The sequence below is a fragment of the Sebastes fasciatus genome, chromosome 6 (genome assembly GCF_043250625.1).
Source record: "Sebastes fasciatus isolate fSebFas1 chromosome 6, fSebFas1.pri, whole genome shotgun sequence".
In the NCBI taxonomy this organism is placed as follows: Eukaryota; Metazoa; Chordata; class Actinopteri; order Perciformes; family Sebastidae; genus Sebastes; species Sebastes fasciatus.
The window spans coordinates 11,156,911-11,184,895 of record NC_133800.1 but is presented as its reverse complement, the minus strand read 5'-3'; the positions used below and the strand labels follow the sequence as shown (position 1 = coordinate 11,184,895).

At 41.4% G+C, this 27,985-nt stretch overlaps 1 protein-coding gene across 4 annotated transcripts in view; it reads right to left on the bottom strand.

The window, feature by feature from the left end:
* Window positions 1-595: 595 nt before the first annotated feature.
* Window positions 596-27,985, bottom strand: part of zmat4a (zinc finger, matrin-type 4a) — a 134,166-nt gene continuing 106,776 nt past the window's right edge. Inside the window, exons 6-8 of one of the 4 annotated variants that reach the window (XR_012594242.1) lie at window positions 27,190-27,286; window positions 8,796-8,905; window positions 7,562-8,000 (exon numbers count right to left, since the gene is read on the bottom strand). Coding sequence is in view for 3 of the 4 variants with exons in the window: in XM_074637633.1 (XP_074493734.1) it covers window positions 7,946-8,000; window positions 27,190-27,286 (152 nt within the window). In the remaining variant the exon portion in view is untranslated. Of the gene's footprint in view, window positions 3,706-7,561; window positions 8,001-8,795; window positions 8,906-21,334; window positions 21,648-27,189; window positions 27,287-27,985 lie in introns of those variants that run through there. The other 3 variants (XM_074637635.1, XM_074637633.1, XM_074637634.1) reach the window with 3 other exon arrangements.

The following is a 27,985-nucleotide window of genomic DNA, read 5'->3' as shown; positions in this document are numbered from 1 at the left end:
ACCTGATTGGACGAATGATTTTAAACCGATCCAACGTGGCGGCTTGTTTGAAAACTTTGTTTCTCTTATATTATGAAAATAGTTCGCCGAAATGTGTTTCCGAAAACATTTGAGGCAAGAAATAAGCCATGTAATAAGTCATCTTCATTTTAGACTGTCAACGGCTGGTTTAAACGTTTTTCAGGAGTTTCGAGATGCGGCGAGTCGAGCTGGACGCTACTGATTTGCATAAATCTCATGTGCAAATGAGGAGTGTACCATAAGTGGTCACGTGGACACGTACCATAAGTCCAATTAGGGCGGGGAACATGATACAATAACAAAACAACTAATTAACTAACTAAATTGATTTATTAACATTGTAAAAGATTATATGTTATTACATACACATTAAGAGAACTGTGCTGCCTTGGTGGTGGTATGTGTCGTAATATTGTACTATACAGACATAGACACTACTATAATTACTGCAAACAACGAGAAATGAAAGCAACATGATACAAAGCAGAGTTTGTGTATTTGCAAGTGTCTTTTATTCTTTTCTCAGACACAGTAGAGCACATAACCCAGAGCACAAGGGGGACTAGAGGGAGTATGAGAGGTGGACTTCCTGTGATGGAGGAGAAACGACTGATGCAAATGTTATCAGCTCAGAATGAGCAAAGCATTTCAGTGGAGTTTCTTTTTTTTTTTTTTTTGACTTGCAAGAACAGGTCATACGTGCACTTCTTATTTGCAATATTAAAAAAACACATTTCTATAAATCTTTTGTTAATGTTGTCGGCGGTGGCGTCTCTCCCATCGGCTGGCGGCTCTCTGACATCAGCCAGCAACAGTTTTTCAGTCCATGATGTGTTGCGATGATTTCTTTCTCTTTCTCTACAGTACAAATATTCCGCTCGGAGTTCAAGTGATTTCAGCTGTCAATTAACGTCGAGGTTCGCTCTGCAAAATAAAACGCTTTAACAACATGAGTCAAAGCTACATTTTGATCAAACACAGTTCTGCAGTTGACACTGAAAAGAACAGTAGAATAAATCACTTAGACTGTAAACAGATAGCAATTACAAAGTGATAATCTGATCCACGACAGTAATATATTATTCATTTATAATTTACCTCATAGTTCTCATTTATACAACACTGGCTTTAAAGTCAACATCTTTAATTTCTTAACAATGACATGTAAGAAAGAAGAATGCTACATAAGCTTTGAATAAGATTCTGTTATTCTTTCTGTGATACCATACACCGTTATGGTTCGGTCCATGTTATCTCATCTACCAACACATTCTACAGGACTCTGCAGTGGAATGGACTCAGTACATTTGACTCAACAGCAGTGTTAAATTTCACTAAAGCAACCAGTTACACCTCCCTGAGATGAAGACCATACTGAAATGAAAGCATCTTAACCAGACGGAATATTTCTAAGCCTCTATATACGTCTAAGCCACTGGCTGCAGACAGTAGACTGTATAAGCTGCATTACACAGCAAAAGAAGAAACAAATCTGAATTTGTACAAGAGATCATGTCTTCTCATATCTGTTTAAATCTGGAGGAATCAAATTTTTGTTTGGTTTAAGCATTGGACATCATTTATTTTGGTGAAAATGTCCTCACTCTCAGATCTGGGAGCACGGTCCCGTCGGACAAGAAACACGAGCGGTCAGTCGATCAGTCAGGTTGTAAACAAGCCGGCGGTTTTGGGATGCAAACACATGTATGGTGAAAAAAGAGAGAGCTATACCGGAATGTGACATCATAATATCATGTAACCGTACGACGAAGGCCTGCACTATATGCTTATATAAATAGGAAATTCCACAAGTATCTGGAGTAGCCAGCCAGTGGGAAAAAGTAGCCAGCTAGGAGGGTCCATAAAAGCCCAAATTTGGTTCCTCTGGGACATTCTAATGCTGCTATTCCATCATATACACTGATCTTAATGACTGCATACTTTTTTGAGTTTGCCTGCCTGATTGTAAACCTGACTGATCAGAACTTTTGTAATTAAAGGTAGGGTTGGTAAAGATTTTACAAACATCTTTTGTTATATTAGTTGAAATTCTCTTCATGTCCTGACAGCAATCAATAAATCAAATGCTCTGCCAAAAAAAAAAAGAAAACAATCTGGTATCTGTGGCTGTCGCAGGACTGTAATAAACCGTCCAATCATTACATTGATGATTGGATGGGCTACCTGCTTACCTGGCAGACCTGTCATGACATTTATTGCACAAAAGTCACTCAAACTGACGTGAAAAAAAGCATCATTTGCCAAAAAGCAAGTAGTTTGCATCCCTGAATTTAGCCAAATTATCTAAAACACTTTACTTGGGGTTGAAATCAATCAATCATTGGGGGTGAGCACTGCTCGTGTTTCTTGCCTCGCCAGATCTCAACAATTATGGAAGATAATTAGTGACAGACATAACGGGGGAAAAAAGAGGAGGAGGATTTTTTATTTTATTATTTTGCATTTTGAGAATAAAGTTAAACTTTCATTATTAGTGAAGTTTTCCTTTTTTTTGCACTTTGAGAATAAAGTCTAAACATTGAGAATAAAGTCAAAATACCATTTCTAGAATAAAGACGACATGATGAGAATAACCATCAAACTCTTGAGAATAAATTAAACTACTGGTGTTAAAGTATATACTGAAATTTTAACTTTATTCTAAATGCAAAATAATTAAAAAAAATCTTCCTCCTCTCATTTTTCCCCCTTACGCCTGACCCTAATACTCAGCAATAACTTGGTGATTGCAATGCTATTATTGCTGATATAAGAATGTTAATAATAATAAATATAATAATATAATAATAAAAGCTTTAAAAAATGATCTTCTGTTCCTGTGTAGATGCAGACACATCATATTAATTCTATCAGAGTCAAGCCCGTAGAAGATAATACCATTACAACATGTAGTAAAAGTCCGGCCGGTGTCATTATTGCCATCAACCCCTTTAAGACACAAGGGAATTTAGCTCCGCTGCAAGCATGTGTGCAATAAAAGAGTTCTAGTTGAGTTGCACTGTGTGTACCGTACAGAATCTGAGGGCTGAATGACTGACTCATAGTTGAAGCCCACAGTGCTAAATAATGTATATATTTACCTTTTAATTTCAACATAAATATACTCTGTTTCATTCAAGTAAAAGCAAACAAAAACATTTCAAATCAACCCTTAAATTCTCAAGTCAAAATTCCACTTACAGTTCTTAGCATCCTCTGGAAAATAAAGCCTAATTTAGTCCATGCAGTTTTAGAAAGGCTGCTGTGTATCAGATCCAGACTGTCAGTGGATAAAAAAAAACACAGCTGCAGTGGAATGTCAAAGGTCAATGTTTTAAGAGCAGAGCAACAGTTTAAACTGTTCTGTATGCCGACAGGTGAGAGCTGCTGGAGTGTTTGAAAAAAAAAATCTCTTTATTTTCCTCCTCGTCAGGGCGGCTGAAAGAGACAGAGTGAAAGACAGATGAGAGAGAGAGAGAGAGAGAGAGAGAGAGAGAGAGAGAGAGAGAGAGAGAGAGAGAGAGAGAGAGAGAGAGAGAGAGAGAGAGAGAGAGAGAGAGAGAGCAGAAGCGGGGCAGAGGCAGAAAAAGCAGGGCAAGCTGACCACAGCTTGTCTGACATCAATCCAATAGTTGGTTTTTATCTTCGGCCCACGCTCACTGGACACAGATCTGATTCTTCAGACTGTTGGAGGAAGAAAGACAGAGAGAGGACAGGGTCAGGTTTATCACTGCAAGTATCATATTCAGAGATAAATCTGTAAAAATGTCATGTCCTATGAGGGTATTTTCACACTTTTCGTCCCTTTCAGCCCTCCAAACGAACTCAGAGCGATTAATCACCATTTTCTGCACCATTTTCGAACCGAACTCAGACCTCCTCGGGAGGTGGCCTGAGTTCGGTTCGATTCAAGAACCGTATCAAGTGTTCATTGCGGTTCGCTTAATCTGTGCATTGTGAACACAATGTTCACAATGGACCAGGTCCGCTTTGCCTTTTGTCGTTGTATTTTAGCCCTCTAGAGTTGCCGTAGTCAGGGTTAGGGTTATGGTTAGGGCGGTTAGGGGGTTAGGCCCCATCAAAGCTGAAGTGGACGAGAGACAGAACTGAGTCCCTTTTCTGTTGGCCCACTTTAAGAGGACTGAGTTTGGTTCATTTAAAAAGGACACAAATACGTCATAGATTTGCACTATTTTCCCCAAAATAACTGTGGTGTTGGTTGTGGTCACACTTCATCATCACTACATCTACATCTGCTGAGATCACTGAAAGATGAACAATCAGAGGATCCACCACATCAGTCTGATTCACCATTGACCTACAGATAATCTGTCTTTACTGTTTACAGCCTGTTTGATCGTCAGACTGCCTTGTTTCTGCTCGGTCAGATTTCCTTGTAGTGATGTCGCCATTGTCCATGATTGCAGCAATTTTTGGCGAGTACAGTGTTATCATAACAGAAAGAAACTACGGCCATAACTACGAAAGTAGGTAACAGCATGGTTGTAATAAACCAGGATTATTATTTAAATAGCATTCAGTTTTTCTACTTTACTAACACTAATGCTGGAGTACACAGATTATTTTATGGACAGGCAGTAGGTGTTCATTTTTAACAGGGGGAGGATGGATTTGTTTTGTTCATTATCTGCAGATGCTCCGGTTCAAAATGAGACCAAACTTTTCAATGAATGTCAGTTTTTGAGCCACAACAAAGGCGAAAACGTGGCCTGCAGCAGACTAGGTAAGGATTATTTTTTAGCCTAGCCTACTTAAGGAAATGCCTTTTGCTACTGAAGCAGTTGTTGATCACTTGCGGCTCCTACCGGCCGGTTCAGAGGAGCGAGGAGTCAGGGGTCAGTGACGCTGTGAAACAGTCAATAAAATAGTTCTTTCAAAAAGTGTGAATCACGATAATCATGAGAGGTCCTTGAGCATAAATGAGCACATAAATATCAGGCTGATGGGTCCAGTAGTATGAGAGGTTAGCCGCGGACAGACAGACAGATACACACACACAACCAAACACATGATCTCCCCACAAAGTTTACGCCTGCCGGAGATAGAAAGAGTAGAACACGGATCAATTTTGGAGCTGTGAGCAGCAACGCAGTTCAGAGTGGCTGATTTATATAGTAAATCTGATTACCTTCTTTTTATTTCACACTGAGATCAATGATTGATGTTTTCACATTCAGTTTGCGATGCATTTTAGCCAGTGTCTGCATGTTAGTCCCTTTCTGGTGCACCTCTGAGGTAACACTCACGGGACACTTGCAGAACATTTGGACATTTGGATCTTTAGAAGGTATAGATCTATTCTGCAGTACAGACAAACTGCTGCCGGCGAGTGTCTGCATAACTGCACAGCAAATTGTATTGTTTAATGGAACATAAAATTAAATAACCCCAAAGGGGGTTAAAAAAAGTTTCCCCCGTTAGTTTCAAGACTCAATTATAAGAGAGAGAGAGAAAAAAAAACTAAAGTGACAATTAGAGGTGATTAGTTTTGGCAGTGATCCATAATTCTCTGGAGAAAATACCTGAAGCTATTGCAGTGGATTGAAAAATCATAATACTAATTACAATTATACGTATCAGCAATATGCTAATTGCGTAATCAACAAGGTAGAGAAGTAGAGTACAGCGACAGGTTTTATCCGCTATAGTCACAAGATTCAAAAATCCCCTTTCCCTGTGTGCTTCATTAGGGTTTTCAATTTCAATTCAATTATTTTTTATATATTTATATAGCGTCAAATCATAACATAAGTTATCTCGAGACACTTTTCATATAGAGCAGGTCTAGACTGTACTCTGTAATTTAGAGACCCAACAAGAAGTCAAAAGGCCGCCATGCAATCCCCGTAGTCGTGTGATGGTAATAGGTGAGTGGAAGCCTTTCATGCATCGGTCCAGCAGCCTGGACCAACAGATGACCTCATCTTATCAGTATATCATCGCACAATCGCCGTCCTCATCTCTCCCACAGCTAGCAGAACTGATATAGTCACAGGCTCCATCACTCAACCCACTGAGGACTGTGTCAAGACAAGCCAATGGCTGTCTATCTCATAGACAGAATAAACAGTATCAGCAGTGCTCCAGTGGTTTAATAGCACAGATGGAAATAAATCAAGAGGAAACCTGCAGCGTGCCCCAGCGGGGATACACGGTGACAGCGTAACCGGGGGCGGATACATGACAGATTGACAGTTAGCATTGTTTTTGTTGCTTTATTTTTTACTGCGCATAATCAATGCAGTTCCCTCTGTCAGTGCAGTGGGAATTGGATGTTGTCTTCAGGTGAACTAAGCAGAGTAATCACAGTCTGCTCTGTAAAAGGGACATCCTGCTGTGTGTATCCCGCCAGGACAAAACCCGCTACAACACAACAAGCTGTCACGCTTATTTTACTGGAGAGCTTAATGTGGCAGAACGCAGCAGAATATACAATCAGACATAAACCCAATACACAACAAAATACTTTGATTTACTGTACTGAACCTTCTTCTTTAGCTATACTACATTCTCTAACCCAAACATTTCAAAAAGACAAGATCAAGCATTTGGAAAATTGGCGCAAAAAAAAAGTAGGTATGAAGATCAAAGACATACAAATCATTCATACGGCTCCAGTATCGTCGAGCACGGGGACGTAAAAAGCGTAATAAATGTCTTTCAATCTAATTTTATTGCCTTTATTCTGCACAACATACTGCTTTAATTGCAGATGTATAGCCCGGAGAAATAACTCCTATTTTTGGTCCGCCTGGTCTTCTTTTGTTATAATTCATATAGACGTTCCTCTCCCCAGCAACGTTTTCCAGTTCTTCCTTGCGGACCCTGAGGTGTTCTCAGGCCAGACGAGATATAGAATCTCTCCAGGGTGTTCTGGGTCTTCTCCGGGGCCTCTTACCAGTTGGACGTGCCCGGAAAACCTCCAAAAGGGAGGCGTCCAGGAGGATCCTCATCAGATGCCCGAACCACCTCAGCTGTCTCCTTTAGAGGTGAAGGAACAGCGTCTCTACTCCGAGCTCCCTCCGGATGTCTCAGCTCCTCACCCTATCTCTAAGGCTGAGCCCAGCCACACTACGGAGGAAACTCATTTCGGCAGCTTGTATCCGTGATCTCATTCTTTCGGTCACTACCACATCTCATGAACATCGGTAAGGGTTGGAACGAAGACGGATTGGTACCAAACCGCCTGTCCATCTCCCGCTCCATTTTACCCTCACTAGTGAACAAGAGCCAGAGACACTTGAACTCGCCCAACCCGAAGGTTGCAATCCACCGGTTTCCGGCAGAGAACCGTGGCCTCAGACTTGGAGGTACTGACACTCATGCCGATCGCTTCACACTCGGCTGCAAACCACACCAGTGCGTGCTGAAGGTCATGGTCTGATGAAGACAACAGAATCTCAACACTGTAATGCACAATCATGTCATTACATCTTCTTTTTTTGGGCTATCCGAATATGGGTCTGTCAGAATATTTAGGCTGCAGTGATGTCACATGAATGTATAAATAGTTACAGTATATGACCATTAAGACAAGAGAAAAAACTGAATGGAAATTGAATCTCAGAAATTTATTCAAACCACACAGAGAACAATAAGCAACAGGGTTTTAAGCTTTTCAAAAATTTTCTCCCAAGTCTTGAGAATTAGGGGGAACAAATAAACATTCCAAACAACACACATCATCACACTATTTACATTATTTTTTACAGAAAAGTCCTTTTCCCATCCATTTTTCTACAAAACAAAGCTGTGCCATGCCTCAAAGCAGTTCCTGTCTGCAGTGACCCAGAGGACCACAACACACTCCAGCTGTGACTCCACACATCTGGTGCTGTGAGCTACTGTAGGAAGGCCCTGTGGGTCACGGCTTCCTCCTGCTTCTCTCTGCAGACCGCCTGGTCTATTGCTGAGGATTATGCTCTTCAGGCTCTTCAGCAGCCTGTTGCTCATCGTCACTGTAAAACAAAGAAATCATGAGACATACTGAAGGTTTGAAATATCACATCATCTATATTGAATTCAATTCAATTCAATTTATTTTTATAAAGCCTCAAATCACAACAGAAGTTATCTCGAGGCGCTTTATATATAGAGTAGGTCTTAGACCGTACACCATAAATATTATATCAGACCACTACGTTTTTTTTGTGTTTCATATCTCACCCAGGATATCCTCCAACCCCCACACTGAAAAGTGTAGTGTACTCTACACTAAAAGCCCCTTTCACACAGCCCGTTCAAGGCGGGAATGTTGCGCCGTTATTCTGACTAGCTGTTCTGTATGAAAGGCCCGGAGGCCGAATGGGTGGACGGAGTTGTTCCGCCTTCTGAGCCGCCAGCGAATGTCGTCACAGAGCCGAGCCGGCACGGCGGGACTACACGCACACTAGACGCCGACGCTGTTGTGTTACACGTCACTCCTCTTTTGCTCCTGTGATACCGGCTTGCTATCTAAAATCACACTGGGGCGGCACTTGTTTGGTACTGTGTGAAAATGCAAAACCAGCTTAAAGGTGGATCTTCTTTACTGTGGGATCTCTGTGTGAAAGGGGCTTAAGATCTCCCACACTGTGACATTTCACTTACTACTGGGATTACTTTGGGATGGATATGTGTTTGGAATATTATCTGATACCTTGAATAAAATCATGAAACTCTCTCTGCCAACCAAATGTACAAAAATAAAAAACTATCCATATATATTTTCATTTTTATTTCAAATATACTGAAAATAACTGTAAGCAACTTACAAATCATCAGCTGGATAAATTCCCTCTTGATAAGCCATCTGCTCCTGATTCTCCTTCATCTTCACTTTCCAGAATAAAGTGCGGGGCTTCTTCTGTTGCTGTATCCACATCTTGATGCCAGTTTGGAAAAGTAAAAATAAAATAAAGAAAGTCACAAAATCAACAGTTGTTCCCGTTGTGTGCACAGTAGCGGTCACCTCTCCAAAGTGTCCTCCCCAAATTAATGGTAATTTGTGCCGAGTGACGAGTCTCCTTTTCGTCGGATGTCTCTTGCTGCCCAAATAAGCGCAGATCTACATGTTGATTCCGTGAATGCTGTGTTATTTCCCCTGAGCTCAGCACTCGTACACACACAGTGCGTCATGGGCTAAATCTTGCCAACGGTAGGCTTCGGCAAACGGCTAACGGCAACAACAACTCATTTCAACACAGATAAATGGATAAATAATCACATTCATTGTTGGATTTATTAGTTTTATGAAAAAAACAAACTGTTGTTCCATGCTGGATTAGAAGTCTTCTGAAAGGGAGAGGATCACACTGGAGCCTTCGTCGAAGAGCTACAACGGTGATGAAATGGTTGCAATTTATAGTAAGTCTCCACACCGCGGCACCCAGAGATATTCTAAAAATAGTAATCTTTACATCTTTATGTTTTCTAAAAGAAGATTGATTGGGTTTCGCACCACTGACCCATGTGTGTGTTTCTGACAAATAAAGCTATGGCAGCTGTTTCCCCACAGAGGAAACCGTATTTTTTTGGCATCCTAATTCCGTTGAATAAAATATCTCACAGATACTATCAAAGGAAACCAAAGGTAGACACTATGTGTGTTGTAATGTCAGTTCAGTGATAAGATGCTGACGCTCTGAGGAGCACAGTGCTCGGCTCCTGACAAAGCTGACACAGACTTCTACAGTGTCTCCGTCAGCTTATTTGGTCATTTATTTACCTTGATACTTAACTAACGTCGGCTACGTAACAAAAAAAAAATGCACATTGTGAGAATACCAGTAGTGGATTGCTTCCATTTTGTATTCTGCTTTAATTTGAGGAGCTCTTCACTTCTGGTGTCATTCACATCTATAAATGTACCCTCAATGTTATGCTTTGCATTGCTGTAAAACCTGCCTTAATTATAGCGCATTGAGGATTAGGTGGATTCTCATCTTTTCATAATTCCCTCGAATGAAACAGACAGCACAATGATCTTATTCAAAGAGTGTATTTTCCCCTTCAAGGCATCATTACTGTACATTTCATGAATTCTTCTTACATAAAACCATATTTGATTTGATATGACGCAGCTGGCAAACCCCAGTTAAGACATAGTGTCTTTCAGTGTGAAGGTCTCAGGAGCAGAGTTCAATCTGCCCAATTTAGCACCTCATTACACCAGTGAGCAACCTCACAGCCTGCAGCTGGATTACAGCCACCTGTGAGACGTGAGGCGGCCTGGTAAACAGCAGGTCGGGGGTTTGATTACTCAGCAGTCATGAGTTTATCCCTGTTCACCTCTAATGGGCTCAAAACATCACATACACTCATCATTATATATATTTTTGATTTTTGTTGGCTTTAATATTTATGGTTCATTCATGGCAACAGGAACGCTCTGTCATAGCAAATTAAATGTTCACCTTAACAGATGAACTCAAAGAAGACCTGATGATGTCAACACTTGATGCCAGTAGTGAGACAGTGAGCCAAATTCTTATCAGTATTTTAACATACATTGGAGCCTTGGCGGGACACTATACAGAGAGACATGCAATGTGTGCTCTGACTCTTCACATTAACCACCTCTGGATTACAGAGGAAGTATGGTTATTATATAAATATTTCTCCAGCACAGCATGGCGTCTCACACTTTACTGATGAGCACTTTGAATAGATTAATTACTCAAGCGAGAGAAACTAGAATTACCGCCTCACGGTTGTATGTTTCCACCAACCAGTCAGGTTGCAGTTTAGATCCATGTCCGTCCAACATCCATCATTTTATCCTGTTAGACATTTCAAGTCAAGTCAAGTCAAGTCAAACTTTATTTATATAGCACATTTAAAAACAGCCGCAGTTGACCAAAGTGCTGAACACATGAATACAAAGCAGGTAACAATAAGAGCAGAGCAAAAACAATAACCGTAACGTGCACATAACAGCAGTAAAAGAGTTGCAGCACAACAGAAAATAAACTTAATCAAACGCCAGCGAGAAAAGGTGAGTCTTGAGCATCCACTCACCTCCCTCCTCCAGTCCCTACTCAACTGCCTGCATGAAATAAAAACATGGAGGTCATCAAACTTTCTCAAACTCAACAACAGCGAAACAGAGCTCATGGTTGTGGCCCCTAAGGCACTGCTCAGGAAGGTTGTAGATCTCCTCCTGGACGTGGATGGCAGCTCCATCTGCCCATCCTCCGAGGTCCGCAACCTAGGCGTCATCCTGGACTCCACCCTATCATTTCATTCACACATCAAATCCGTCACAAAATCCGCCTTCTACCACCTGAAAAACATTTCCCGACGCCGGCCATCACTCTCCGACTCCGTGGCAGAGACCCTCATTCACGCCTTCATCACCTCCCGTCTGGACTACTGTAATGGAGTCCTGTCCGGGGTACCCAGCAAAGCCCTGGACAGGCTCCAGTATGTCCAGAACTCAGCTGCCAGGGTTCTCACCTGCACTAGGCCCTGGCAGCACATCACCCCTACACTCATCCACCTTCACTGACTTCCAATCAAGTCCTGCATCACCTATAAACTCCTCATTCTCACATACAAATCCCTCCATGCCTCTCAGTACCTAACCGACCTTCTCCACCCCTACACTCCCTCCCGGAAAATACGATCCTCTGACGCTGGTCTGCTCTCCACACCCGGCTGAGAACTTTCGGCGACAGAGCCTTCAGCGTCGCAGCCTGGAACTCTCTCCCTCCAGAAATAAGAAATGCTTCATCCCTGGACACTTTCAAAAAACACCTCAAACACCACCTGTTCACCAAGGCCTATGATCTCAGCTGACTCTTCCTACACATCACTCTTTTAATTACTTAGTAGCTATAGTTTTTCCTCTGTTTTATTTATTAGTATGATTTTGTGTGACCCCTTAGTAAAGCGTCCTTGGGTTTCTGAAAGGCGCCATATAAGTCCAATTTATTATTATTATTATTATTATTATTAAATGATTCTATGGTCTGAGCTGTTTTAATATGAAGAGGTGAACTGTTCCAGAGGTTAGGGGCTCAGTCGCCTCTGTTTTTGAGTCTAGTTCTGGGGACATCCAGGAGCATCTGGTCGGTCGACCTCAGTGCTCTAACTGGAGTATGGAGGTGCAATAGTTCTGCTAGATAAGGTCGTTATCTAGCATTAAACCAGCATAAAACCATAAAAACAAGCAATCAAAGCTTAAAATCAATCCGGAAACGGACAGGAAGCCAGTGGAGGGAGGCCAGAACTGGTGATATGTGATCACGTTTTTCTTTTTCCAGTCAGAAGGCGAGCAGCTGCATTTTGTACTTACTGCCTTTTGTCATAATTAGCATATGAATTCTTGAGTTATGGCCAAAAATGTGTTTTGTGAGGTCGCAGTAACCTTTGAGCACCAACATCTATTCAGTTCATCCTTGAGTCCAAGTGGACGTTTCGTGCCAAATCTCACGAGAACGTCCGTCTCAAGGCCGTCTTGTTGCAAGTGCAAATCCAGTTGGTGAACTCAGAAAACAGACTTCTGACTGTTGCTGCTGGTTTGCCTTCCTCTCCTGACTTTACAGCAGGACGGCTCCTTTAAAGACGATTGGATTGGCGTCAAGCCCAGCCTTCAAATCCTACTGCTACACACACACACACACAAACACACACTCACAGATTTAAAGTGAAGAGTAAATTTTTCCAAGCTTCTCTATATCGAGACTTCCAGCTTCCTCTTAAGCTGAAGAAGGGTCTCATAAGTAATTCACCGTGCGGTCGGTGTAGGTTACACAGCTGCACGACCTCCAACGGCCCAGAGAATCCGCACCACCTCGCTGCATCAACCGCTCCGACGAGGCTACTCCGCAGCTTATGTATTCGTGTGGCGTGTGACAAATTGTGTCAGCACATTACTCTAGTGAAGCATTTTTCATGCATAATTCATCCTGGAGCCGACATTCCACACGGACATTTTCAAATCCCTTTGAAGTTAATTCCCTCTTCGTGATAAACAGCCTCGCTCGCTGCGGCTGTGTTGCAGCTTATGATTGTCTGCGCCGTCTGTTTGGACCGAGTCACCTGTCCGAAACTATTTCATTGTACCATACTGGAGTGCTGTAGAGATTTACATCTAATAATCCACCATGCAGGAAAAACAAGCCTCCAGAGTACTTTGGTGCTGGGTTTGTAAATTCAAGGAAAAGGGTTAAGGGGACTTTAATGGGACGTCTCAGAGGATGCTGAAGCTTCTTTCTGCAGCAGAAAAAGTGACTTCAACTTCTTGCAAAAGAAAAAAGAAAGAAAATCTTTTATATCCCGCTGCCTTGAAGATGCATAGTAGAACAGCCATCTACACATTTACTTCTTCTGCATCCGATGTTTGAGCGAGGATGGTCTGGGAGGGAGTCAAATGGGCCCAGTAGTGCTTTTCTAGAGGATCACTGCTCAATAAACAATACTGTAAAAGAGGTTAGTGCTACAAAACAATATTACAAATTAAGAATTCATACTAGACATATCACATTACACATAAAAATAGTTTTGTTTTTGAATAGTAAACCAAAAAAAATTGATTTGTTAGGAAATTATACATTTATACAGATGAAAAATTGGTCGATCATCAGCTGTCTATGCAGTAGTAAGGCACAAATATTTTTGAAATCGTTGAGTAGACAATGTACGATACTATTTTCGGTGATAAAACGTCACGCTTACACTAACTGAAGCTTAGCGTAAGTTCAGTCAAAGGAGACTCTCTTTACACTTTTAATCACAATCCTTCTCTCTCTCATCTCCTCCTCTATCAGCTGACTACAGGTCTTCACTCTTAGATACCCAACCAAATTCTGCCACGTTCTCCCTCAGCCAATCATATCGTTGCTATCAAATTTTAAAACTGTTCTCCTCTCTGTTGCTGTCAGTTCTCCTTTCAGTAGGAACCGATGCGACCCTCCTCCTTCTCCATCACCTCCAGTCTTCATCATATTCAGTCTTGCTCCACATCCCTTCATCGGATCTTAAGCTACTCCCGTCACCACCATCATCAGTGTCTAGACTCCGTGGGAGGGGGAATACACCTAATCTCACCACGGCATCACTACTCTCTTTAATAAACTATGTCACCATGGAGTCAACAAAAACAATGGCATAACATACACAATAAGACAACAACATACTCATAATAATAAACACATTTGATCACATATTTGTGGTAGGCCGCCCCTCCTTCCACCGTCATTGGAAGGCCGGGTAAAAAGTGACAGTGACGAAAAGCATGCAATCTGTCTCCGTGGTGTTGCTTCCATTGTCCTTTTGTCCCAACCCATGATGATTGTCCAGCCTGGGAGCTGCTTACTTCGCACACATAAAGTGGTTTGTACAAATACCACCAGTGAGCAGCTAATGGGTGCAAGGTGTAAAAAATGGCCCCGGCCATTCGCAGAGCTCCCGCTGTGCATTGTGTAAATCACGGAGCCATTACACGAGCGATGAGTGCTGGGAAAAATATGGGCACTTAAAATTCCCCCTGCTTCAGCCCGGCCTGTTATCTGCTTCCACGCACAATGCAATGTACGTGCTCAATATCCACGCCATCAGAAACCACAGGTGCTCCGACTCATTTCCCACTGATGAGATCATTTCAACAACATTATCTCTCCATGCTTCGTTGGTTCTCTTTCCGTTTTCTATGTCGGATGAAGTTGTTAGCTGAAGACCATCATTCAGTAACTCACAGGAACAGCTTGGTGTCATTCTTTAGTCAACTACTGGGAAGTTGTCTACACTAGGAGGTTTGGCATGGCAGTGAGAGGCAAGTATTAAAGCAAATCAGAAAAGAACTTCAATAGAACTTCCATACCCAACAGTCCTGTAAGTACAAACATGTTTACCCTGTGGTTACCTTACATGGCAGCTGGATTCTCACAATATCAAGAGATCACGTCCAGAATCGCGGGATCACAAGATCACATGAAAATTCATCTCGTCAAGCCTCAAGTAATGAGCCATGAAAGTCAGCTCGTTTGACTTTCATACCAGAGACTAGAGTTTGCTTCCAGTCACAGACCTGCAATTAACGCCATCCTTTAGTTAACCATAAACACAATCTATTCCTAACCTTAACCAAGTATTTCACAAAAAAACTAAATGGATAAATTAAATTTGTCCTCTAAAATGAGCCTGAGAAAAGCCACATTTCTCTGTGACATAGGGCAGCCTTGTTGCAGTTATGATGTATTTGATCTTGAAATGCAAATTTAAAGAGAAGCTGGACTTTCAAATGGGACACAGTATATTTGCCGATTGATGTTTCCCACGGATGTCCCAATGGCCATTTTGTTTCCATGTCTAAATAAGCACCAGTCAATTTCCCAGCAGACACTGTAGTTCCACCAGCCCTTTCCATACTGTACAGATAACAAATGCTACCAGCTGAATATCGTTTCCTTTTGAACAGACAGAGTAAATATGTTGTCTGAATTGCAACGAGGGAAGCTGTCAAGGCTTATTAGAGAGCGTTCTTTCGAGCTTTGAAGATGCGATCATTTGTATGCGCATGTTTTACTTGTTTGAAATAGGTTGAATGGGAGGGAAGAATCATGCCGGCGGTGATGGTGATTTGTGGCAGGCAGGATGGAGCCTCAAGGGGCTGATTGCTCCCCAGGCTAGCCTCTCGCATCGACTACCACGCCTGAGAGAACACTAAAGGAAGACTCTGGATAGACCTGTCAATGGCACCCAGAGGAATACTCCGTTGTCGGGGTTGCTGCCAATTATAGGCAATGGGTGGGAAATCACTGAAAAAATTACATGCAGTCTTGAGACTTTTATAATTATTATGGAGCTGACAGTGAAACTACATTAACAGCTCTGGCTGACATTAATATTTTGAAATCTGAGAAAAGTAAATATTAGATTGTGATAGCAAGATGTTGTTGTTTATCAGTTTGACATTTCAATGTGTTCAACATCAGCCGGATGACAAATCGCCTCGAGCTGGAGTGTGACAGACAAGAAGAGACCTTCTGATTGTTTGACTGCAGCTATAAAAATACAAATGAACCACTTTGTTTGAAAAAAAACTCTTCCGTGAAAAGAATGATGTTTAATTTTAGAAGTGAAGCGCTAACTTTAGCTGTTAGCATTTGAGTCACTCTTTTTTTTGTATTGATCATCAGCGAGGACAAAGCTATGAACTAATATGCATTTGTAGGGTGAGCCGGTTCCATCGGGTGCTTTGCATCTAAAGTGAATAAAATACTTTCAATACTTAAGGCTTAAATTTTGGTATTAAAAAAAAACATTTGTTGAAAATCAATCTCATGATGATAAAGATTATTTCATCTTGAAATCATGGTCAGTTGTGCTCAATGTGACCAGGGAGTGAATAGAGATGGGTCTTTAGCTTTTATTGTTAAAACAAAAGCTTGGCCAAGGGTTTGCTGTCTGCAGTCTGCTTACTCTGCATCTGTGTGGTAATTGTTATCTTTATCAAGCATATAGCATTTGTTAATATTAGTTTTTGTTAGTTAGATGTTCATCCAGCCTTGACTATTTGATTGATTTGGCTTGCTCTGCCGCTCTGTCAACCAACCCCAAACACTGTGACCCCACAGACAGGACCGTAGCTATAGGGGTTTAAAAATACGATATATAAATAGATCATAAGTCCAAATTGTCTTAGCAATACCAAACTGGACGGGACTGAACACAAACTCTGCATTTGAAAAAACCCCAAATACTGTTAATTCTTTAATTTAACCATATGATTATCTTTTCTGTAAATATGATCTCCTTACAATGCTAAGTTCCTGTCATCTGATTTTATTTACGTATATCTTTTTTTGCCTAAAAACAGCCACATTTAGCCTAAAAGACACATATTAGAGTCAATCTTAAACAAAAAACACAACATTTGTAGTGTGTGATGTAAAGTAAGAGTTTCCTGAAATAATATGTAGCATGTAGAGTATATAAGCTGTGTTTTTACACATTCACAAATAATCTGCCAGTGAATTGGGAACAGCGAATGAGCAAATGCAAAATAACAATTGTGAGGAAAATGTCATGCAGCTGAATTGAGGAGAATCCATATGGCCGCCTGTGTGCTGTGTTTCTAAAAAGGGGCATGTGTGACATGTAAGCACTGGGTGTTACAGTATATAGTGGACAGATGAGAGCAGAGGGACTCGTTCTGCCGTGGAGAAAGAGACACAGGGTACTATGGGAGAGATCGGTAGGCGTGCATCCAGACTGTGGCATTACAATATGTCATCCTGTTTCATGTCTCTGGGCTGAGCATAGCAAACAACCAGGAGAAACAGAATAGATCCTGCTGCTCCTGTTAGGCAGTACACGCAGCTGGCTGAATACAATACATATTACAGTATGCTCTCCTGGTGTGGCTGAGGACACAGTGTAAGTCAGAGTACAGTACACCCTACACATAATAATGTCATCTCCCCAGTCACCCAACCATATTGAGTTCAATTGACACCATGCAGTCTGTACACCACTTGGGTCCAGAATGAAATATCCATCTACTATTAGATGGATTGACATGAATTCTGGGATACAAATCCATGGTGCCCAGATGATAAACCCACATGATTTTGGGAAATGCCCTTTCCTGTAGTGCCACAAGCATGTCAAACATTTCCCTTATCCAGTGAAATATGGCAACATCTACTAGATGAGTTGGTTTTTACTGAAATGTTTCAACAAATGATGGATTGCAATGAAATTTGGTATACAGATGCATGGTCCCCAGTGGATGGATCCTCATACTTTTGGTGTTCCTCTGACTGTTTCTCTAATACCACTATAAGACTGACATTTATTTGGTTTTGTGTGAAGTAGAAGTTTGGAAGAAGTTTATAAATTTGGTACAGACATTCATGTTTCCCCTCAGGATGAACTGTAATCACTTTGGTCATCTCTGAGTTTTCACTTCAGTTAATTTTTAGGTTTATGACCAGATAGATAAGACCAGTGTTTTGTTTTGTTAGTTCAATAGTGACGTGTTTTTTTTTCGTGACGCTTGTAACGTGTTTTCCGTACTTATGCTACGTTGTTTCCGTACGTATTATACTTAGGGTGCTTTCACACCTGTAGTTGGGTTTATTTGGTTCCTGTTCACACTGACTTTTTACAAACGAACCATACGGATAAACATGAAGTCGTACATACTGACGAGTAACTCGCTGGTTGGACAGTTTTGGCGATTGTCATCCTGCATCATCAGGACCCGCACGGGGAAATCAAATTCGAGAAACCAATTAGAGAACAGCGCTGGAGGACATGGGCTCTGTTTGGGAGATATATTGATGCACCTTCCCTGAACTGTTGCGGCTTCTTCTGAGAACTTCTATATGTATTCCCGCCAAACAATTGAATGATTCAACCTGGTCATGTGTTTGATGTTGAAACCAAACAAACCAAGACCAGTTGAGACGGAGGGTCTCGGTCTGGTTGTTTGGTCTGCACCAGGGTGCCATTGACGGCTTTCACAGCAGCCCAAACTAACTGTACTAACCAGGCAAACACACCAGAGTTTGTTCTAAACAAACTAAACCAGTTAGGTGTGAAAATACCGAGTCCAGCCTCTCAGAGACACTGGCATGGTTGTTGTCTTTCTTTAACGTGTGATATTGCGAGAGCTGGAAGATCACAGCAGGATAAAGTGATCATGATATTCCAACCCTTGATTTCAATCAAAGGATTTTGCATGAATTGATGAGATACAGCATGATGCTAATAGTTGTCAGATAGAAGCACAATGTCTGGAGATGAATTATCTGTGACTTACCATTTTCTGAATATTTTTTTTCCAAATGAGTGGTTCACAGTCACAATATGCCAGAGCAACTAGAAATTTAAACTCTGTATGGTAAGATATCCTTCATATAAGTAATTTATCAGGCTTTCTGCTGGCAGGGTCAATGCAACTGTTTTTCGAAAAATGAGGGATTCATCTTCACTGATGTGTATCTGACGTTATACAGTCAAGGTTTTAACAGTTTTCAAGTGTCCAAAGGTCATGAAAACAACTCAACAGTGAGGAAAACAATACATTTCGCTGTCACATTGCCTTTCCACAAGAGTACTCTCAGATGATAGGAAGGGTAAGAATACTAAATAGTTAAGTTCAGGTACTGACTACAACCAACATAGTTCTACTGCATAGGGGCTTTGGAAATTATCCCTTCAACTGCCGTTTCAAATGATCTGCGAAAGAGGCCCTGTTCGCACTTGGCATTAACATCTTGGGTGGTCCAGTCACAGAGTGGACAGTACAGGTGTGAATGCACTCAAGATGCATTGAGATCCGGTCGCTCAGACCACATTTAGAGGTGGTCAGGGCCACGTTCTTTTAGCAGTGTGTACACAAATGTGTCCTGGGCCACATTGAAGGACCACCTACTGACGTCCTCTGTGGAAGCGGAAGTATATTCTCATTTAGGGATGTCACGGTACCAGAAATCTAGTAGTCGATAACAATACTAGTGAATTTACACGATTCTCGATACCAATTCGATACCACGATAAACAAAGCAAAAAAAACAATAAATCCCATGTAATTCAACATGCACTCCTTTATCAAAACATTTGAACATTACAAAAACAGAGACATGTAGCCTTTAAGTAATAAATAAAAAGAAATGTCTATTAACATTGCAAAACAGAATATGACTCGAAAACGAGTACCGTCACATTTTTAGAATTTTGGTACCGAGTTGGTACCGAAGTTCGGTTCTCGTGACGTCCCTATTCTCATTCACGCATCAACGGCGTTCTCAAATCGCGCAAGCTGGCTTTGTCCACGACGTCTGAAAATGCACCAAACATCTTTGGTGACGCCAAGGAATAGCCCCAGTTTGTATTGTTTTGATTTCTTCATCTTCTTTTTTAAATTTCTGACAGACTACGCACAGGAAGTGCATGGCTGCCTCCTGCCAGTTTGGAAATTGCAAACAGAAATGATGTACGTGTTTATTTGCATATGGAGTGGGGACGTGAGATTGGATCACAAGTGGTCACTGGAGATGCATCTTAATGCCATTTGTGAACTGACGGATTGACTGACTGACTGACTTAGAGCTGTCCACTTGTGATCGCATCACCCAAGACACACAGATTCACAAGGTTGATATGCAGTGAGGGCATATGTGGTTACTCAGTTTCTGCAGCCCATTAGAATAGGATGAACACGTGGGATAAACACACATGTAGGATGAACACACACACACATGTAGTGGTCCTTGATGGATGGCCATCCTGGGAAGATGTGATGGCACAATAATTACACTGTCAGCTTGAGTTGACCTATCGATAGTAGCGGGGTCTGAATGCACTGCAGGAACGCTCACATTAACAAGCGTTTTGTCTTTTATTCAGTTTTAAAGTGAAACCATACACAAGAAAATAAATGCAAAAAAAGATAATTGAAATTGATTAAAGTTTAAGTGAAACCTTAAAATGACTTAACAAGAAGCAGGGAGACTGTTAATACAAATGTTTTGGGAACAAGCTTTGCTTTAGTGTTGAATTTGCATTCTGCTGACCTCAGTGACAATTTACAAATATCCAATAACTCTCAAAAAGCAAATCACTATGTGTCAGGTTAAAAAAAAATAACCATCCCTGAAATATGAATACAGCTGTCAACTGCAGCAGTGTGCAAAGTATGGAGTATGAAGGATTGTGAGCATATAACTGAGAGTAGCAGTAGTAGAAATACTACCTCAACTAACTGTAAGCTAGTATAGATGTACACCTTCCCAACCTTTCATTCACATCCTGGCATCGGTGAAGGTGAAGGTGAAGAAGAAAAAGAAAAAGAAAAAGAAGAAGTAGAAGAAGAAGAAGAAGAAGAAGAAGAGAGATGTCAGAGCGAGGACGCTGCTCATGGACACGCGCTCCGAGTGGTTGGGGGGTCGGTGCGAACTGGAATCTCTCCTTTCCACACTCCGTACTTGGTCCGTACGGGAACTTGAACCAGTGATCCTCCGGTTCATCTCCGGTGGGATGTGCTGGACAACAAGTCCGATCCGTGGAGGCCCCACCTCGCAACTTACAGGACTCAAAGGATCTGCAGGTCAGGGCTGTTTTGGCGGCAAAAGGGGGAACTACTCAGCATTAAGCAGGTGGTCATAATGTTATGGCTGATCGGTGTATGTGTGAACATTCAATCTGACGTATACACACAGCCTATAACATTGTCCTTTTCATGCTGAACTTGTCATTAAAATGACTGAAACCAAATCCCGCTGAGGTACTTCAAGGTCAAATCTCTGCAAAGGTCAACAATTGAAAAGGCCAGCATAGATCTCCAGATTGATTGCTAAGCGGTTGCTGTAAAGTGTTTACTTTATGGTCAATGGAGGGAAACGGAGGCCACTAGAGAGAGCTCCAGCTGTTCCCCTCATCCAGAGGTCAGATGGCTTCCTTCTCCTCTCCCCTTAGTTAACCAGCCTCTCTGCTGCACTCAAGGCTCAGCTCCTCCTCTCCTCCCTGGCAAGGCACCACACAAAGCCGCTCGCTGGGCTATTTTTGTCTTAGCAAGACAGGCTTACTATGACACTCCAACAGAGCCAAAAAAAGACAGGAGCTACTTTAGGTTTTCTCTATTTCAGGTTTGGAAACTGAGCAATGAAACAGAACTGTGAGAAGGGGGGAAAAGAGAGGAGAGAAATATGCCATAAAACACATGATCAAACAAGTAAATCTTAAGGCAAAGTCAATTAGGTTAGAGTTCCCTGCTTTGAATGCCAGCAGCAAATCAGGGGTTTAAACATCAGGGTTGTTGTACTCGTGTAGCTGGCTTGTTAGAGGAGTATCGATCACACTTCTCATTAGTACATCTGTCACGAATGGGTAATTTGTTCCCCTCCTGAGTCAAAATTGAATTTCCTCATCGCTTTCCTGCCCGTAGTTCATCTCGGCAAACAACAGCCGTATAGACCTGCAGTGTGTGGGCTTCGTTTCCTGTTTTGTAGTACATCAGAAACCCTCTACATATCGATGTGACATAATCAGACACGCACACACACGTTTCCCAACCTTAGCTGACCTTGTGAGTCATGCAAATAGTAATATCACTAATGGAAAAATATCAATAAGTGCAGATATTGATATACAGTAGATATATATTAAAATATGTTAGAATAATTGGGTAACACTTTCTATGAGGCCCATGTCTATAATGCTAATTATATACATACTCATAATGTGTTATAATTTACTTATAGCACTGTTAATCTTGTAAATTGTGGCCTGGTAAAAAATCGTGCCATCTGCTGTTTTCAAAATGACACTCTTTCAAACCATGATGTTGTTTTCAAACACAATAACTTCCAATTTCCACTTCACAACAATTTTCTTTTAGGCTTACTTAGACTGTAATTTGTGTGATTCAATTTTCAGTCTTGTAGTGATAAAGAACACCAGACACATAACATATTATCCTCTGCTCCTTTCTGGAGTTCTGTAAAGCAAGATAAGCCTTCATTCTGTACGTGTAAACTGGCATTAAACAAATGACCTAAATAGACCCGCGGCACCGCCGTGGGATATGCGGAGGAAATCAGGCTGGTTGGGGACTTGAGGGTCGCGTGTGGTCTGAATTCCCTGAAAGAGCTCAGGGTGGGGGGTGGGTGTGTGTGTGTGGGACAGTATGATTGGATCTGCATGGAAACCCAGTGGCTCCAACAAGGCGGCGCAGGCATCCGTGACTAAAGCACAGGGCTGTTAAACGGCAAGTCACGTCTCCTGATGCCAGCATCCCTGTGGATGTGTGCAGCCGGAAACTGGGCAACGGGCGGAATTAATTCCAGGACATGCACCGTGTAAGCCTCATCAATTCACACCTACCGCCCAGAGCCCGACCCCACACAGTTAGTCCTCTTGTTTCTACTGAAACTGCTTTAGGTCAAGTAATTGGTGCAAAGGAGACTCCAAGAAAGTAAAAGAATAAATAAGCACGGAACTGTTGTTTGAGTTGAAAACCAATTTATGTTCCCTTCCCAGTTTGAAGGACGTCATTCATCCTGAAATCTCCTGACATCATGTCAGATGCTGGTAGCTGCATCACAATTCACATCACAAGTTTTTTTAAATATTCTGATGACACAGCCATATTGGCCCTCCTCACAGACAGGGATTCGGTCACAGCCTGCCAATTTCGCCCAGTGGTGCACAGACAGTCACCTCCTCTTCAACAGGTTTGTTGGAGATGAGACAGGCCTGCACAGAATCGATCACCGGCGATCGCCGCGCAATGAATGCCGGTTAGATTTGTGTCCGACTTGATCCCGACTTGCTCTTTCGTCATGCACACGTGGGTAACGATAACCTCACAAGATCGAGGCGGCCGCAGCTTTTAGAGAAGCAGTTGCTCTCCGCCGACCGCAAAACCCAGGGCATGATGGGAAACGCCTGCATGGCTGTCGCCTGATCAGAGAGCTGATTGGCTCTTAGTTTTGACAGCAAACACCACGTGTTGTAGAAACTTTCTGTGTATTTGTAATATTTAACACTTAATTGTAGGATATTAGTCTCATGTTGTGCAATGAAGGTTTCATCTGTTAACGAACAACAATATGAACAACAACAAACAATATCTTGTGTGGTTAATATTAATAAAAATAATTATTACAATAATGAAGGTTATCTATATAGCGCTTATCAAAATGAGTGTTCATTACAAAGTGCTTTGCAAGGCGGATATAAAAATAATAAAGGATAGAATCCAATGACAGATGCACACACATTTCCACATATATTTACAGACAGTTATAAATAAATCCCAACGTGGTGTGAAAACTACAAGTAGCCTACAGATCGGACCTAACAGGATATAACTTTTTCTGTGAATTCTGTTGGAAACGGCCGGAAACTGTCCGACTTGACTGCAGCTTTTTGTCTCCACCCCCTGCTGCTGCCGCCACCGCCTGATCTCGTCTAGTTTCCAGGTGAGACGCAGTTCATCTCCGACGAGCCTAGTGTCACCAAGATGAAGGAGCTCATCTTTGACACCCCTGAAAAACTCACCACCCCCCACTGCCCCGCTTCCATCAACTGCCGACCAGTGGAGATGGTGGAGAGCTTTAAGTACCTCGGCATCATCCTAGAAAATACACACCAGAGACATCCATAAACGCTGCCAAACAAAGACTCCCTGCCATCCTCAGACTAAGGGCTTTCTCAGTCAATCCCCACCTCCTGCTCCTTCTGTACCGTAGCATTATTGAAGCCATCCTCCTGCACTGCGCCAACTGCTATTTCACTATTCTCACCCTCACCGACAGAAACAAGCTCCTGAAAATCACCAACATATCCTCGAAAATAATTGGCCTCCCCTCTCCCAACTGGCCAGCCCTCATTGACACTGCCACCACTCGCACAGCACTGACCATAGCATACCATCAGGGTTTGTATGCTATGGTCAGGGATCAGGGATACAGACAACTCCTCTCTAAAAAAGAAAGGCGTTGGGAGGACTTTTGTGCCATTACTGCCTTAAACAGCCTGGACACAATGTAACAGACTTGTTGAGATGTTCTTTGTTGCTTATACGCTGTCTCTGAGTGTCTGATTGTGTGCAGAATGTGAAAACTTAATGTCCTCTACAGAGGACAATACAGAATGAATCTGAATCTGACCAGCATGACCTCTCCCTCAACAACTTATTCAGCGTTCGGTTGTACTTAGCTCCACCCTCTTGTGTCACTTCTGGTTCCAAAAAAACAAGACGACGACGGCCAAAAACCAAGATGACGACGGCCAAAATGCTAAACTCGAGGGTTCAAAACCAATAGGTGACGTCACGGTGACTATGTCCACTTCTTATATACAGTCTACGGTAAAAAACAGTGTTCACTTTAGTGCCAGTCCCATTCGTTTGGGAAAACTTGTAGATGTGCTTAATGGTACATGACTTTTCAAAAGCTTCATCCTGGTTTTCATTTAAGATACCTGTTGTGACTGACGGGGAATTAGCTGTGTGCAGCTGTTTTTAAAAGAGCTTCTGTTTTATGTCTGGTTTCTTGACAGAAGTCTGCTGCAGAGTGAGTTCCAGCAGGCGGCCTGTTTTGTTGTGACTATACTGTATAAGAGCTTGTTGATAATCAGCTTGAGATCGGCTCCTGCAGGCGCCACAACCAGCAGTTAGCGAAAGTGTAAAAGCAGGAAAAGGCTCAATTAGAGAATTTTCCTTAAAATTGTAGACTGAACTTAAACAAGGAAAAAAAAAAAAAATCACAGGATGCCCTCAGCAAAGTGGGGTCGGAAATTTCTGCCTCAGCAATGCAGCTCTCTACTATACTCTCATCATTTATACATGCAATGTGTAATGCACTGTATCTGAAGTGCAAAGGCCTCCTTAAGAAGCGGGGGGATTTCAAGGATGGAGATCAAAGCAAAGAAAACAACATCTTTTGGGCCAAAATGGGGTGTAGCATTTAGCATTTAGCTCTGCAGCATTAATAGTTAACCCTCTGATACCCACATAGATCAATTTTAGTCTTTTTTAGGAGGGTACAGGGGTTATTTAGAGGGGAGATAGCAGGTCAACAGTAGATGTTACATAGAAGTGGTGTACATCATCTGAAAGCTGGGAACCTGAAGATTAATTTGAGATGCAGCTCAGCACTGTGTGTCAAGTTATTCTAGTTATAAATCAGAAATCTACAGGAATGAATTATTTAATCACTTCATTAATTACAAATGAATTGTAAACATGTATAAGGGTTTAGAACATTATGATAGAACTATATGATGTCCATTCCCATGCTCTATTATGTCTCATAAGTTGTTGCAGCAATTTTTGGGTTAATACCATTTGTTGCACAGATTTGGTGCTAAATTTAACCCTCCTGTTACCTTCAAATTTACTAACATCCTTTATCCTTGGGGTCAATTTGACCCCAGCAATTTAAACCTCCAGAAAATGATTATAATTAAAATTGTTACCCAAGTTTATGTGTCAGGTACTTTATGTTTGTTTGATGACTACCTAAATAGCCCTTTAAATAAAATCAATATCTTCACGGGAACCATATTTTGCCGCCCCCAAAGCGTGGGGAAATATCAAAGTTCTCGCGAGAATGATGTTTCCCCTCCCCCATGTTGTGTGAACTATTAGTGGTTCTCGCACTACTACAGTTATGGTTATGTTATGTTAGGGCCCTAAAGCTTTTTGAAGATTATAAAGTTGCATGTTATAGTGACGTCAATATCATCCAAAACAAATGTGTGTAAAATGTTGATATTTATATATATATATATATATATATGTTTTATACAGCTAAAACAGCCTGGGGTCAAATTGACCCCAAAGAACACCGATGCGTACAGCATGTGTACAGGACATTGAAAACATATCATCATTTTAATTTTATGTTTACCCATTTGTCCCCATTAAATTAGGAAAAGTCATTAAATATGAAGCAAAAAAAATTATGTCAATCATTTATTTAGAGACGTTAAAAATTGAATGGGGTCAAATTGACCCCAAAGATAATAGGAGGGTTAAAACATTTTTTACCACTGGAGAATTGATAAAAATGATCAATAATCCCTCCAAAATACCACATTAAGACACCAAGACCTTGAGGAACACCATAGAAAAAGCCATGCTGTGATTTGGGATCAAAAACCTTTGACATTTGGAGATTTCTGCATTTTTCAGCACTTGTTTTGTGTAAACTGCTCAGAAACCCCCTTATTGTCAATCTAGCTAGGAAAGCCATCCATCCTCTGAATGCTCTAGGTCTGTAGGTTGTGGCTGTAAAGTGTCATGAGGCTGTGATTATCCTAGAGGTCACCACAGATAATTTTATACAGTGAGGTTTCAAACAACGGTCTCACTACAATGAAATGGCTCCATTGGGGACTAACATCATCACACATGAATACAGTTTGGCTCAATGGATCCACAAGAGTCTCAGCTGTACAGTGATACCCAATTTATGTAATTCAAGACTGTTTAGGGACCCCAGTTTGCAGAAATATTCAAATACACCATTTTAGAATAGGCAAAAATAGTACATTTCCTGCATGTGATTATCATAAAGTGGGCATGTCTGTAAATATCTATAGATATAACAGCCTGCTCTGAAAAACAGTAAAGTCGGTCGGGTTTCAGAGGGTTAAAAGTGGAAATAAGCTCTGTTCCTGCAGTGAACAGTAGCGTGATCCACTCACTTGTTTTGGTGCTTTGAGCCCTGCAGATGTGCGTGGTACTGTGCCACCGAGTTCAGTGTGACGCTGCAGACTTCACAGGTATAGCTCCGTTTCAGCCCTGGAATCAAACAAAAACAAATTTTTTAAAATCTGACATTCTCACAGGATTATACAATAACATGATGTTCACTCTCCTACTACACACAATCACACGAGACAGACCTCCTGCAAAAACATATCCTCCCCGCAGATACATTTCAGTCTTACTGTAGGTGAGCACTGCCATAGCTGATAGATGCTAATAATGAGAATGATAATCTCATGCATTTTCAAATCCCAGGGAAATACATTTTTGCAGCTGAATCTGAAAACTAGTACTTGAGACACTAATTGCTTCTCCAGATAAAGAAATGTTTACATACATACTTTGTAATACACATTTTTAGCAATTTGCTAGGGGTGACTGATGGACTTCCAATCCAACCTCAAGCTCAAGTTGATCAGTTGTGTCCAAGTAGTGTCAGAGTTCTTGGATTTGAAATAGTAGTAGAGTTGTGTCTGGTAGAATTTTTAACCTGATGTTAAAATGAATGCCCTGTTTTCAAATATTTTTCATTTTTACAATGAAACTGCATTGTCAATTACATTTCGATATCAATTACATGATTCTAATCATAGTCCGCGTAGGGAGGAATTCGGGGTAGTTGACTTTCACCCAGGAGACCGCCGTTTGTGTCTCGTGTGAAACTAAAAGTCGTTATCTTATTTTAATTTACATCTGTAACTTAAATAATGTAACAAACGCATTTATTTAAGC